This window comes from Polyodon spathula, chromosome 6 (assembly GCF_017654505.1).
Source record: "Polyodon spathula isolate WHYD16114869_AA chromosome 6, ASM1765450v1, whole genome shotgun sequence".
In the NCBI taxonomy this organism is placed as follows: Eukaryota; Metazoa; Chordata; class Actinopteri; order Acipenseriformes; family Polyodontidae; genus Polyodon; species Polyodon spathula.
Window position 1 is genome coordinate 64,444,403 of NC_054539.1, and position 14,546 is coordinate 64,458,948.

Below are 14,546 nucleotides of genomic sequence, written 5' to 3' on the forward strand. Positions count from 1 at the left end.
TCAATGGGATTGAGATCAGGACTTTGATTGGGCCACTGTAGGACATTCACCTTTTTGTTCTTGAGCCACTCCAATGTTGCTCTGGCCTTGTGCTTGGGATCATTGTCTTGCTGAAAGGTGAATTTCCTCCCAAGCTTCAGTTTTTTTTAGCAGACTGAAGCAGATTCTCTTGCAGTGCACCATTACTCCACTCCCAGCCACTGAACTCTAGCTCCTTCAAAGTGATTGTTGGCCTCTCTGTGGCTTCTCTCACAAGTCTCCTTCTTGTTTGAGCGCTGAGTTTTGAGGGACGGCCTTTTCTTGGCAGTGCCTGGGTGGTGTGATGCAGCTTCCACTTCCTGATTATTGATCCAGCAGTGCTCACTGGGATATCCAAACACTTGGATATTATTTAGTACCCTTTCCCTAATCTATGCATTTGTATTACTTTATCTCTAACTTCTGTAGAATGCTCTTTGGTCTTCATTTTCCTTCAGATTCACAGCCTTACCAATGATCCTTCAGCAGTTGAGTTTTTTTTTTTTTTTTCAGTGTTTAAAAATAAAATATCAAACAGAACGAAATTTCAATGTACCATTTGTAATTCAGTAATATGAGAGAATTGGTCAGGGATCTGAATACTTTTGTAAGCCACTGTGTGTGTGTGTGTGTGTGTGTGTGTGTGTGTGTGTGTGTGTGTGTGTATATATATATATATATATATATATATATATATATATATATATATATATATATAATAAAATTCCTGAGAACCCAGATGTTTCCACTGAGACATACATCCAGTAACACATAATTGTGCTTCCAGTCTGAAGGCTAAGCTGGAGGCGTTATTGTGGGAGTTACTGTAAACAACATCCCGACAGCACACAGCTCACCCTAGCGTGCTTCTGCACAGCTGTCATTTGTACAGTAAGATGACGTCTCCCATTAAGTCACATGACCAGCCCCTTACAGTAAGAACCCAATATGGCAGCAGCAGTCGCTCCTGCCCTGTAACTACAGCAATATTTCCACAAATACAGCAATAACACGCACCGACAGATAGTAATTACAACCCAACTGCAGGCATGAGGGAGAAACAGAGGAAGAAGAAAGGGAGGACCTGGGCAGAGGCTGCCAAAACGGTAAATTGCATGGTTATTCGCTGTTGTTTTGCTGTACGTATTCAGTGGCCAAACAGCCCTGTGCTCACCCAGCGACTGCAACTGTGTAATGGTGTTTATGAGTTCATGACCTGCTGCTGCAAATGGATTCTTTCTTGAATATACAGTAAACAGAACACGGCCTTGCAGTTGTTTCTCGGGCCATGGGAGTGTGTATATACCGCATACATGTTGTTACGATGGTGTTTACCGTTCTACAAGCTTTGAAGGCTCGGCACCTCTAGATTTATGTTTTTGTTTTTGTAAGTATTGCTTGTGCATGACACTTATTCTATCGCGTACACGGGTTCACACAAGAATTCTGTACACTGCAGTACATTGAGTTTACAATATAAACTTGTAATTTGTACTTTTTGTTGTTTGTTTGTTTGTTTGTTTGGATAGCCATTTCACCCCTTTCAATCAAGGTGGCAGTGTCAAGTGCGCCTGAGCAGACTAGCGCAGGTTACCACCAGTGCCCGGGGCTATGCCTGTTATCAGTTGTGCGTGGAAACATTGCTTACATTGTTTGTACTCACAGAGTTTTAGAATGCTCACACGCAGTTAAATTCTGATTGATCGGTCTTGAGTAAGGCATTAGTACGCATGTTTCTAAGTAATACGTGTTAGTAAATCTCAATTTCACAAAAAATTTTCGCACGTGGAAATTTGCATTTAAAATGCCCCTGTACAGCCTATGGTAAGTGTAGCAGACTGTCACGGCTCTGTTTTCTCCTCGAGAGCCCTTACTGCTGTTTTGATGAAGAATACATTAATCGTGGGCTCTGCCTGGCCATTTAGCTACGGCATTTAGTAGACCGGGTCGTACGTCACATTTAACCTGCACATTCTTTGTATGGTACTTGTCTCCATTCACGAAATTCAATTCATTCAGTGTCAGTGCTTTGCAATTGCTATTTGGGTGCAGTCTGTAACACCAACGACATCGGGAACCCAGCAATTAAATAAACATCCCTTTTTATTTATATATGCTCTCCATCAGTATAAGGAAACTGAATGTATGCTGCTGAGAACAAAGGGCAATGATGGGATCCAAAACCATCGGTACCAATGCACTAGAGGCTTGTGAAATGCACCTATGTCTCCGATCTGCCTTTGAAAGGTACTAGTGGCCAAAAAGCCAAGAGTAGGCAGAACTTGAATATGTGTGCGCTTATTTGATCTGTATAGCAGCATATTGCACAATTCCAGTAAGACTTCCTTGGGAAATCGGCGTCTTGCAAAAAAACAAAAACAATAAAAGTGTTTCTGTGCTTTGTGCAAAGTCTGAACGAGCCCTAATTCTCTGTCGACGAAAAGTGTAAGGTCAGCCTTTTTCAAGTGGTTTGCAGTTATTCTGTGAATTTATAGTGAAAATGTTTACGTGTTAATAGGCTGCACGTTTGTTTCTGCTTATTATATTATTTTGTAATTCACGAGGACTAACAACAATGTTGTTTTCTATTTAGTTTGTACTCACGGTGGTGATAATCAATATTGATACCACAGCATGAATAATATGGTCGATCACACGCATGGTCCAGAGAGTGCGTGAGTCGACGAACATTTCCACGCTAAATTGTATGTTGATAAATCTCATAGTTTCTGTTAGACTGTGCCTGTGCACAGTTGATAAATACAGCCCCTGGTCTGTACCAAAACAACAGTACTGACTGTTTTTGACTGACTGGTCATTTGGTTATATTATATTGAGGGATCTGAATTTAAGTACCTTTGAAACAAATGGAACACAAAATATAATTGTTATAACAGAATTGTCAACAAAATGCTTCACAAACCTTAGAATATACATTCGTATACAAAATATACACAGGTGCAAGCAAATAAAAAAGTTCCCATCTACAATGTATTTAATCACATTTATGCAAATCTGTGAAGCATCAATTGGTATGTATTAAAAGTAAAAGTAAAGTCAACATTTCTGTTTTTGACAAGAATGTGCCTCACTCCATAAGAAATGTCTATAGCTACTGTCACGTTTCCCATTACAGTTTGTGAAATGGCATTTGTGGAACTTTTGCTACCTACTAGGGATGGGACAAATACAGCGGTTTCGAATAATTTTCCTTTTAAGGTCTCACTGAACCGACACATTTCAGTTGAAAGCTGGTTAAACTTTTAAATCACAGTTAGATTGTGCTGTGTGTATAATCTCCAAAGTGCTTTCAGTTAAAAATAAATTGTTGTCTTTTAATGTGCAGACAGTTGACTTTCGCTTGGCCGATGCAGTTCCACTTTTTAAACACACAAGTATAACAGCAGTGTGTAATGGCTTCATGTAGGGTTTTAAAAAACACTATTGTTATGCTCGTGTATTTATAATGTGGATCTGCATCAGCCACGCAAAATTCACCTGTCTACAGATTAAAAGACAACAATTTGTTTTTAATTGAAAGCACTTTGGAGATTATACACACAACACAATCTAATCTCTAGTAGAGTTGGCATTTTTGGTCTTCTGGCTAGTTCAATACTCCCATTAGCAAATACATTTAATATAATACTGAACTAATTCCCATTGCTACAGTATAATGGGAAGTCTGGCAGTCCATACTGTGGTCAATTCCAAAGCTCTGTTTGAGTCTGGACATGACATTAGCAGTAGCTAGAAAGTACAGTAACCAATTGAGTACCATCCGTCTTGAAGGCAGATTGAAGGAACAGTACATAATGCTGATGAAGGTTTGTGTCAACACACACACACACACACACACACACACACACACACACACACACACACACTATATATATATATATTTATTTTCTAAATCACTGTAAATGTGAAAGGGACATTTCACACTCTGTGGGAGCTACATTAGGCTATTTCAAAACTGGCAAATAATATTTTAAAGGTTACAGAAAACTACAGTGCATGAACAATGTGGCAGGCTGGCAGCAAACACATTGTGCTTGGATTTGCTTCATACCTGTTTAGTTAGCTTTTTTGTGTAATGTAACATACTGTAAATGGTAGTAGTTACCGTATCCTAACATTTTAAAGACTGTAAGCATTATTTGCAACGCTCTCAAAATATATAGATCTGGACAATTGAAAATGTGAAAGCTTTGGACAGGTGCTTTCAAACAGTAAAAAATTTTAAACCAATAGAAAATGGAAATATTTAAGTAACATTTCAATTTAACTTTTCAAGGTGATACTTACAAGAAATGCCCTCAATTTGCAGAGTTCAAGCTACAAACAAAATATAAAGTAGACTAATCTTTGAAAGGTGGTGATTTGACAGCATAAGAACATGAAGATCTACTGTGCATAGTACAATGAGAGACTCCTCACACAGCCCTACAGTACCAGTGTGTATTAATACTGCACTAGAGGGACTGCTGTCTTAGGGAGAGAGAGAGCAGGCTTTACAGTACCCCCATATGGGAGACAGGGTACAAGTGTACCAATTAGTGCAGATTGTGAGACTGGATGATGTCAAGAAGAGCACAGACCCTGTACCATGGTAATTACAGTAGAACCCGTCATATCCAATTTAATTGGTTCCAGCGATCCATCGGATATGGAAAAACATCAGATCTCAGAGGGAGTCGTTGTATTAGATTGTAGTTGCTTTATTAACATCTGGGCATTATAAACTAACAATTCATGTATGGTATACAAATAAAATAGGTGAAAATTATTGCAAAACAAAGCACTGTAATACAGTATTTGAAAATTTACAAAGCAACATTCCAAAAAGGAGTTTGTACCATGCTTTCTCATTCTGTGCCAAAGTAATTCGACTGCTTTTTTATTTATTTAGCATGTGAACCTGAGACAAACAAGAAGAAAGCGTGTATACAAACACACACTGGCTTTGGAGGTTGGCGAAAAAATCTTGTTCCAGCTTTTTAACAGTACAGTAATTGTGTGAATCATTTTTTTTTTTTAAATTAACATGGTTAAACTGGGTAGTCACGAGATGTGTCAGCATGTAAAAAATGAAACTGAATTTCCAAAAGTCTTTTCTTTTTTCTTTTGACCTGCAACTGAATCCATTTTGTCCTGCTAAGAGCACTGATCATCAGTTTCCATTAGTACCGTTCTCAGCATGTGTAAATGGCACATGCCAGAAGTCTGTCGGTTAAATACTGTACATACTTGCATTTGTTATAGACTTATATTGGACCTGTAATGTTACTTTGAACTACTGTACAAAAACTTGGTCTTACAATATATTTTTAATTCCAACGCTGCAGATAGAATATACTAAACAAAAGGCCTGCATGCACATACTACAGTATATATTTCCAGTGATTTAAACTAAAAAAATGTTTTTCTAAAGTATTGTGTTGGAATTGTATTGATTTATTTATGTGTTATTTATTTTTAAAGTTTAAATCAGTAAGTTTTCACTGGGTTTAGGTACAATACTGGTGTTTACTATGGAAAGCCATCCAGGTCAAAATCACGTCATTTAGTACAAGTTTTAAATATTTAGTACACATTCTAATTTAACTTTAGTGCATGTTGTAATTCTAATTATTACACATGCTAATTTGGCCAATCAGAAAATGAAACGAGAACCATTGAATTTAAAGAAAATAATAAGTGTAATACATTATCGAATTAAAAGTCGCCTTGCATCTGCCATTCCTGCCCAGTTCGGGGCAGTATATGGACTTGACATTGGGTAAAGTCTAGTAAAAGATGGATAGACCTGGACCCTCCGAGATGAGCATCAACTGGTGGTTTTAGGGCCTTAGAAATCGCTTTAATTCAGTGGGAACCCCACTGTAACCAATATGTAATTTTAAACAAGTGTTGAAAGATCTGACATTGAATCTAATATTAACTATGGTAACTCAATATTTTAAAACATAAGAAAATAAGAAAGCTTTCAAATGAGGAGGAGGCCATTCGGCCCGTCTTGCTCGTTTGGTTGTTAGTAGCTTATTGATCCCATAATCTCATCAAGCAGGTTCTTGAACGATCCCAGGGTGCCAGCTTCAACAACATTACTGGGGAGTTGGTTCCAGACTCTCACAATTCTCTGTTTAAAAAAGTGCTTCTTAATTTCCGTTTTGAATGCCCCTTTATCTAATCCCCATTTATGACCCCTGGTCATTTTGTTTCGTTTTTCAGATTGAAAAAGTCCCTTGGGTCGACATTGTCAGTACCTTTTAGAATTTGAATGTTTGCGTCAGGTCGTCGCATAGTCTTCTTTGTTCAAGACTGAATAGATTCAATTATTTTAGCCTGTCTGCATGTGCAATGCCTTTTAAACCCAGAATTATTCTGGTCGCTCTTCTTTGCACTCTTTCTAGAGCAGCAATATCCTTTTTGTAACGAGGTGACCAGAACTGAACATAATATTCAAGATGAAGTCTTACTAATGCATTGTGTAGTTTTAACATTACTTCCCTTGATTCAATTCAACACTTTTCACTATATATCTGAGCATCTTGTTGGCATTTTTATAGATTCCCCACATTGTCTAGATGAAGACATTTCTGAGTCAACATAAACTCCTAGGTCTTTTTCATAGATTCCATCTTCAATTTCAGTATCTTCCATATGATATTTATAATGCAGTACCTTACACTTTTCTCTATTAAATGTCATTTGCCATCTGTTTGCCCAGTTCTGAATGCTGTCTAGATAATTTTGAATGACGTTTGCTGCTGCAACAGGGTTTGCACTCCTCCTATTTTTGTGTTGTCTGCAAATTTAACAAGTTTGCTTACTATAACAGAATCTAAGTCATTATTGTAGGTTATGAAAAGCAGAGAACCTAATACTGATCGCTTTGGTACACCACTGGTTACCTCTGTCCATTTGGAGGTTTCTCCTCTAATCAGTACTTTCTGTTTTCTACAGTTAACCACTCCCTAATTCATGTGCATGCATTTCCTTAAATCCCTACTGCATTTAGTTAGGAATTAATATTTTATGCAGGACTTTGTCAAAAGCATTCTGGAAATCTAAATAAATCATGTCATATGCTTTGCAGTTATCCATTGTCAATATTGCATCCTCAAAAATCAAGCAGGTTAGTTAGACAGGATCTCCCTTTCCTAATATTGCATCCTCAAATATCAAGCAGGTTAGTTAGACAGGATCTCCCTTTCCTAAAGCCATGCTGATTGTCTCCCAGTTAATTTTTCATTTTGGATCTTATTATAGTTTCCATAAGTTTACATAGAATAGAAGTCAGGCTTATTGGTCTGTAGTTACCTGGTTCGGTTTTGTCTCCTTTTTGTGGATCGGTATTACATTTGCAATTCTCCAGTCTGTCGGTACAACCCTTGTGTCAAGAGACTGTTGCATGATCTTGGTTAGCGGTTTGTAAATAACTTCTTTCATTTCTTTGAGTACTATTGGGAGGATCTCATCCAGCCCAGGGGATTTGTTTATTTTAAGAGCTCCTATTCCCTTTAACATTTTTGCCCCTGTTATTCTAAAGTTATTTAAAACTGGATAGGAACTGGATGACATGTGGGGCATGTTGTCCATATCCTCCTTTGTAAAAACTTGTGAAAAGTAATCATTTAATATATTTGCTATTTGTTTATCTTCATCTTTGATGTATCTCTTAGACATTTTACCTCATCTTTGAATGTTCTCTTGCTGTTATAATATTGGAAAAATCTTTTGAAATTGGATTTAGCCCCCTTAGCAATGTTCACTTCTCTCTCTCTCTGCTTCCTTTTTGACTTGTGTTTGCAGTTCCAGGGACTCTTTCTGTTCACTTTGTGCTTGGTCCTTTTTAAGCTCTCTGTAATATATTCATCTATTAAACCATTTTGGCAATTTGGTATTAGATTTAGAACTGTCTAATTTTGGGATGTAATTGTTTTGCGGCTCTAGCACTACATTTAAAAAAAAAAAAAAAAAAAAAAAAAAAAGCCATCCTTTGGATGTTTTTTTTTTATTATTTTATTCCAATCTATTATTTTTTTATTATATTCTAGTCTAGTTTGCCTTTCTAAAATTGTAAACCTTAGCTTTAGTCATTACTTTTTGGTTTTAAAAAGCACTTCAAATGAGACCATGTTGTGGTCTGAGTTTGCTAGTGGGTCTATGACCTCTGTTTTAGTTATTCTGTCTTCGTTATTTGAAAAGGCTAAATCAAGGCATGCCTCCCCTCCAGTCGGTGCCTTGACAAATTACGTTAGGAAGCAGTCATTTGTCATTTCCACCATTTCAATTTTGTCTGTCTTGCGCCCCACTGTCATCCCCCTGTCGCCCACCCCCCCCATTTTATGTGGGGCACGCATTTCTAATGTCATCATTGTATAACAGATTATTTTGCTCGGTGCCTGAGGTTTCTGTAACACCTATCACATCGTAGTTGCTTGTTGCAGTAGCTTTAAGTTCTAGCATTTTGTTTCTGAGACTTCTATCATTTAGATAAATACATTTAATGGCTATCTTACCTACATTGTTCTCCTTGTTTTGATATGGTCTCCCTTCTGTTTTTTTGTTGATTTCTCCCCCCTTCCTTTCTAGTTTAAATGCTTCTGAACCTCCTCGAGGAGCCTTTCTCTGAGTAGATTGGTTCCCTTTTTATTTAAGTGCAGTTTAGTGTAAAAGTGAAATAGATATAATTAGAAAATAAAAATAATAACAAAAATGTGTACATTGTTAATACAAACTGAACCGTGTCATAGTCAACATTATCTGTCTCAAGAAGTCAGCAGCACTCAGCAAATCTATATTTGCACCATAGAAGAAAATCTCTCGGCACCATGATTTGCATTTTTTTTTTTTTTTTTTCCGTATTTCATGTCTGAAATTAAAAAGATGTTATCCCCAAGTTGATTGGTTACTCTTGTAATTACGCTGCATGACTGTAAAATGGCCAGCCCCTATGTAGGTACTACTGTAAATTGAGCAGCTACTACATAGGTACTACTGTAAAATGACCATCCCCATACATAGAAAATGTGTAGTTCATTTACATTTATTTAGAACACGTAGTATTTTATGTTTGACTTTTAAAACGCTGTGAATGTAGAAGCTGTTAGGCAACTTTCACACAATTTGATTGGCTGTTGTAATGCTTTATTTGCATCTTCCTACAACAGATAGTATTTTATGTATTCTGATTGGTCCAAATCAATACATGTGCTAATATTTGAAATATGTACTAAATAGCGTGTTTTGACTGGGATAGACTTCCAGAGTTCACTGGTGCCAACACACAAACGTAGTTACAACAATGCCACGGTGTCTCTTTCCGCCTTCTCAGCCTGGTCCTGGATTAGATCCACAGTAGCCGTCCAAACCCCCTTGGTTCTCCGGTCCATGGCAGCTCTTAATCCTCCTGGAAAGGTAACTGCCAAGAGATATACCTCGCTCCCGCACCAAGGTCCCCTGACTGAACCAACTCTCTTAGCTACACAGTTCTATTATATTCAAAGTCCCGCCTGTTAACCCACTGCAGCCAATCGCTATTCGATATAACTGCCATTGAAACCTCGGTCTTAACTAGTACGAAACTCAGTACACGTGTATAGCCGACCTGTCCAAGATGGCCACCACACCCGGGCTCAATATCTACTGTCTTGTTGAGGTCATGTCTATCAGAGCCTAGCGCCTCTGTTGGGAGGCCAGTTTTTTGACCCTCCATCTTCCTTCACCCTGTTACAGTTACAGTCAATTCCATTTCCCTTCCCTTAATTCTCTTTAAATGTCTGGATGCTTGTACTGCATCTCTAGTGATTTAAATAAAATAAAAATGCACTTTTGCTTTTTCTGAATACTGCTTGCCTGTATATGTTTAATCTTTTTCTCCCTTGTTTTCTGCAAATCTGCCTTTCTCAGTCTCTAGTGCTCTCCCTTTCCAAGTTGACAGACATGACCCCTAAAAAGAAGAAATGTTTTAAAAAAACAGTTTGGCACTATTGCAAATAAAGAAACAATAATATTGCATTATTTACTTATTGCCTTGCTATACAGTAGCAATATAAATCTCCAAACACAGAGTATTTTATTTATTATATGGATTTACCTTCCAAAAATTCAGTTAACATAGGTTATCTGATAGGTTGGGTAGAGGGGGATTAAGACAGCACAGAGAAATCCTAAAGATCAAGAATCCATTGGTTATTCACCCTTCACAAACACGCATTACAAGTAATTCACAATTGCCCATTGAGATGCCAGGAACCAATGAAGTACAAGAAGCTTGATAACATGCAAACTCAAGCTGTGCTGCAAAGTTGCTACGCGTAGTCGTTACGCATTACATTTAAATATCATGCATAATTCATATTTATTGAATGCATTATAAATATCCCACCATGAGAGCTTATAATTAGAAATACATTACTTCACGCAAGTATGAAGTATGAGATTTTTATTATTTATTAAAAAAATGGGTTTGATTGAAACCCATCATTTCCAGAGCAGCACTAAAGTTTATCAAGCCAACATCTCACACACATCAGCTTGATAAACTACTGGTGTTGCCTGCAATAAGCAGTACATAGTGCAAGTCTATGAAAAATAAACAGTACCTCTTGTACTGTAAGTGAGGCACCATCAACCAAAAACATCTTGATGCAGTAGCTAATTGAGGAAGGCAGTACACCACATGGTCCCAACCACAACGTTGATATCAGGCACCTTTTTGTGCATTTGGAAAGTATAAACTGGGTGTACCAGATGAGTTCTGATCAGTTCCATTGCTGCGTACTGATGGTTGACTATATACTGTGTATTTTATTTTGTACCCAGGCTGACATGGCATTAGTTTTGAATCCACTCATTTAAGTGTAATTTTTATGAGCTGGCCAGTCTGTTTTTAAATAAAAAAAATTTGAGCTGTCACTGGCTCCCTCTAGTGGACCCAAGACAAGGTGAATTTGAAGGATGGTTCTGTCCTTTAATAATAGTACCCCAACCATGTACAGTACTGTAAAATGTTGTTATTTTCACAATAAGTGTGAACAAGAGACTATGAATATTTAAACATGTTCATAAAACCTACAGGTTAAGGGGACAAGGCTCATTTACAGTAAGGTATTGTGTGCATGCTTTTAAAAGATCTGCAAGAAAAAAAATAACACTGTTAATTGCATTGAATGATTATACTTTAAAACTTTTAATTCACTTATTTAACCATTTGGAATGCTTTTTTGAATTCTGATCACTTACAGTAGCAAAATGAATTTGGTCCCCTTTTGCATACCCTCTAGACACCACTGGTCTGAAGGGATTAAGGGATTAGTATCAGCAATTACAGGACTTACCTCCCAGACTGTTTGGACTCTTGACTTTTAAACTCGTCTCCTCTCTCAGTTCTCTTAATAGAAATACCTAATAGCAGCAGTAGATGTTTTATTTTTACCATTACTAATTCTACACATGCGTACATTATAAAGTGTTGTGTGCAATGATGAGAAAACTGTTGCAGAACCAGCAGCTTGCCCAGTGTACACAAAAGTGCTTAACTCTTCAGGAATCGTAATAATTACCTGAAAGATGGTGGGCAACCCAGATCTAGGAAAAAAGGAAAGGGCAAAAACCTAGCAGAAAGGAGTAGAGTACAACTTGAGTGAACACTTGAACATTTCCACTGTCACACAAGTATGAAATTGAAAAGGGGCTATCATGTTCTGGTTCCATTGGGTATTGATATCTTGTTAGAAATCTTGATTTGCCCATTAGATTCCCATAATTAGATATAAATGTGATCTGTGCTACATTCAACAGAAGTGCATGGCTTTGTGTTTGGAAGGGAGGACAACTGTATGTTGTCAGCAGTACTGTAGCAGTGGTTATGCCCTGGACAATTTAGCAGTTTTTCTTTTTAAAATTCTGAAAACCAAAAAAAAAAAGCAATGTCTGCATAGGAAATAAGTAAATGCTGTACATTTCTGCATCCTTTTAAAACAAAGCTTTATGACATAACAGAGGGTTCTGTTTACCATTTCTTAAAGGTTTTACTTTGAGAAACAGAAAGGAAATGTAAATGTGTTCTCAAAATCAGATTGAGATTACATTGGGCAGTAAACAAGCCTAATTTAGATGTGGGGAAACTAGAAAACATACTCTGAAGTGATTTATTTTTGCATCTTAAGACATTCATTTCAAACAGGGGCTGCCGCCCACTCCAAGCTCGCCAGGGGGGCCCCCAAATGTCAGTTTCTGTGAAAGTTAAAAGGCTTAAAGGAGAGTGTGCATGCTTTGGGACATCGAAAGTGCAGCCGCTAGCCTGACAGTGTAACGTTGCTGAATGAAACATTCCCTTTTTTCTGGCCAAAAGCTGCTGTTTTACTATGAGATTGAGTGATTTAGCCACCAGCACTAATTTTTACAGTGAAATCCCAGTGTTAAGCAAGCTCTTGAATGCATAGCTTCTGAGATCCTCATACACACACACACACACAAAAAACTGTATCTGGAAAATGGTGTATTATCTTTATGCTGTAATTCTTCTTGTGGGGAAAGAAATATGAACTGATAAGGTCCTAATAGACAACAGAGAAGTAAACTGTTTTTTTTTATTATTATTATTTTTATTCAGTGAGTTGTAACACTAGATTACATGCAGTCTGCATGTGGGTGTCATTGTTTTTGAGCCAAGTCAGCTCCATTGCTATTGGTGCAGGCTAGTTTTTCTCTCCGTATAATCTTTTTTTTCTTCTGTTCATTGGCCCAATAAACTATATTGTTTTTTGTTAGTGAATAAATGTTATTACAGCAAAGGTTTCCCAGTGAACTACAAAGAGCAGGACCATCTAGTAACAAGACATGATAATAACTTGCAAATAGCTGTGTTTCGATAAATCCTGATACTTTCTTTACACAATATATATTGCATAGTACAAGAGGTATGTATTGTTTGTATTGTGATAGAAGAACAAAAGCATAACATACAGTAACTCATTGCAGTTGATGGTTCTTCAATGAAGTCTAAGTGTGTTTTATTATTGATATGAATACATACTGTACTGTTAACTGGTCTTTTAACTGAATAATCTATCATTAAACAATCATTTGATCTGTATGTATCATACAAGTAGCCTATCTGGACCATCACATGTATAATGATACAGTACTTATAGTATCTTATTCTGACATTAGGGTATTACTACACCCCTTTTTGTAAATAGTATTTAAATTTAAATGGCTGAAAATACATGATTGCACACTTTCAATGTTATCATTATTTGTTGCAATGGAGATAATACTGTATGTTATAGTAGTATTTTTATTGGGCTGGCATTCCAGACATTACTGTAATGGGGCTTCCCTACCCAAGCCACCTTCTCTCTGCCTCTGATCAAGCAGAATATGAATTAACATGAAACGTACAGTACCAACCAGCAGTCCAGATAAGCTGCATACTTGTTGTTTTTACTCAATAAAAAATCTGAAATACTCACTAAATTTTAATTTAATGCAATAGCAATTTTGCTGCACAGCTTGTCTGCCTCCCCTCCCACCTCCCCTAAAACTTCCACTAACAATTACATCTCCCAGAATAAAATGTCTTCAGTTAATAGGAAACTAGACACAGGAAAAGCCAACCCAACAAACATTATCTCTGGCTAGCCCTGTTGTCTTTGCAGCCAATCACAGTAAGAATAAGAAACATTTGAAGCTACACAGGTTAAAGCGTAAACACCCCAGTCCAGCTACAGATCCAACTGGAACCATCATCAGAGGCAACCACTAAAAAATGGTGCCTATAATATTAAACAAATTATTTTATAACTAATTAATGCATTTCCTTATTTTATGCATCTGCATGGCTTTATACTTGTTTTAACATGTTCACTGAGTTTAAAAATGTAATGTTAAATATAAGTAACGTAATTAATTTGGAGAGTCAGTGTTATACTTTGAAAAAAAATGCATTGAGGTGTTAAAGAACCTTGTAGAACACACATGTGGTTGTACAACAGTTCAATGTAATATTGCAGTTAAAATCGAAGGCTCTTTTTTAATGCCTGCCATTAAAGATTGTAAAGTATTTATTAAGGTTACTCATGACTTCAAGGTAATGTTGCATTTCCCCCCCTGAAAATACATTTTACTCTCTCAGTGTTAAAATTAGAGGTTAAGTTACTCCCAGACCCAAAACCTTATCTGGAAGTACCAACATTTATTTAATTGTGCTCGCCTTGTATTGTAACATGTTCCCCATTTTATACCTACCAATGTACAATGTGAATATTGCTGACATAAAGCTGGACAGGATTTTGATCTATCTCAGTTGCCATATCTTCCCACATCTCAGCGTGAATAATAATCTCCCTTGAGAGTTAAAGTCAGATAAATTTACAATGTACAAAGAAAATTGAAGACAAATTAAAGAAATTTTAAAAAGACCGTGTTGTATAGTGCAGTTGGAACTGAGATGTAATGTATTAATACACATTTAAAGTATTGATAGATGAAATGCAAACAGGGCTGCAACCAAG

The 14,546-nt window shown here is 36.9% G+C and overlaps 1 protein-coding gene across 2 annotated transcripts in view; it reads left to right on the forward strand.

The window, feature by feature from the left end:
• The first annotated feature begins 929 nt into the window (after positions 1 to 929).
• Positions 930 to 14,546, forward strand: part of LOC121317466 (putative Polycomb group protein ASXL2) — a 77,673-nt gene continuing 64,056 nt past the window's right edge. For both annotated transcript variants that reach the window (XM_041253421.1, XM_041253422.1), the window contains exon 1: positions 930 to 1,124. In XM_041253421.1, the coding sequence (XP_041109355.1) occupies positions 1,068 to 1,124 (57 nt within the window). In that variant the 5' untranslated portion in view covers positions 930 to 1,067. The remainder of the gene's footprint in view (positions 1,125 to 14,546) is intronic.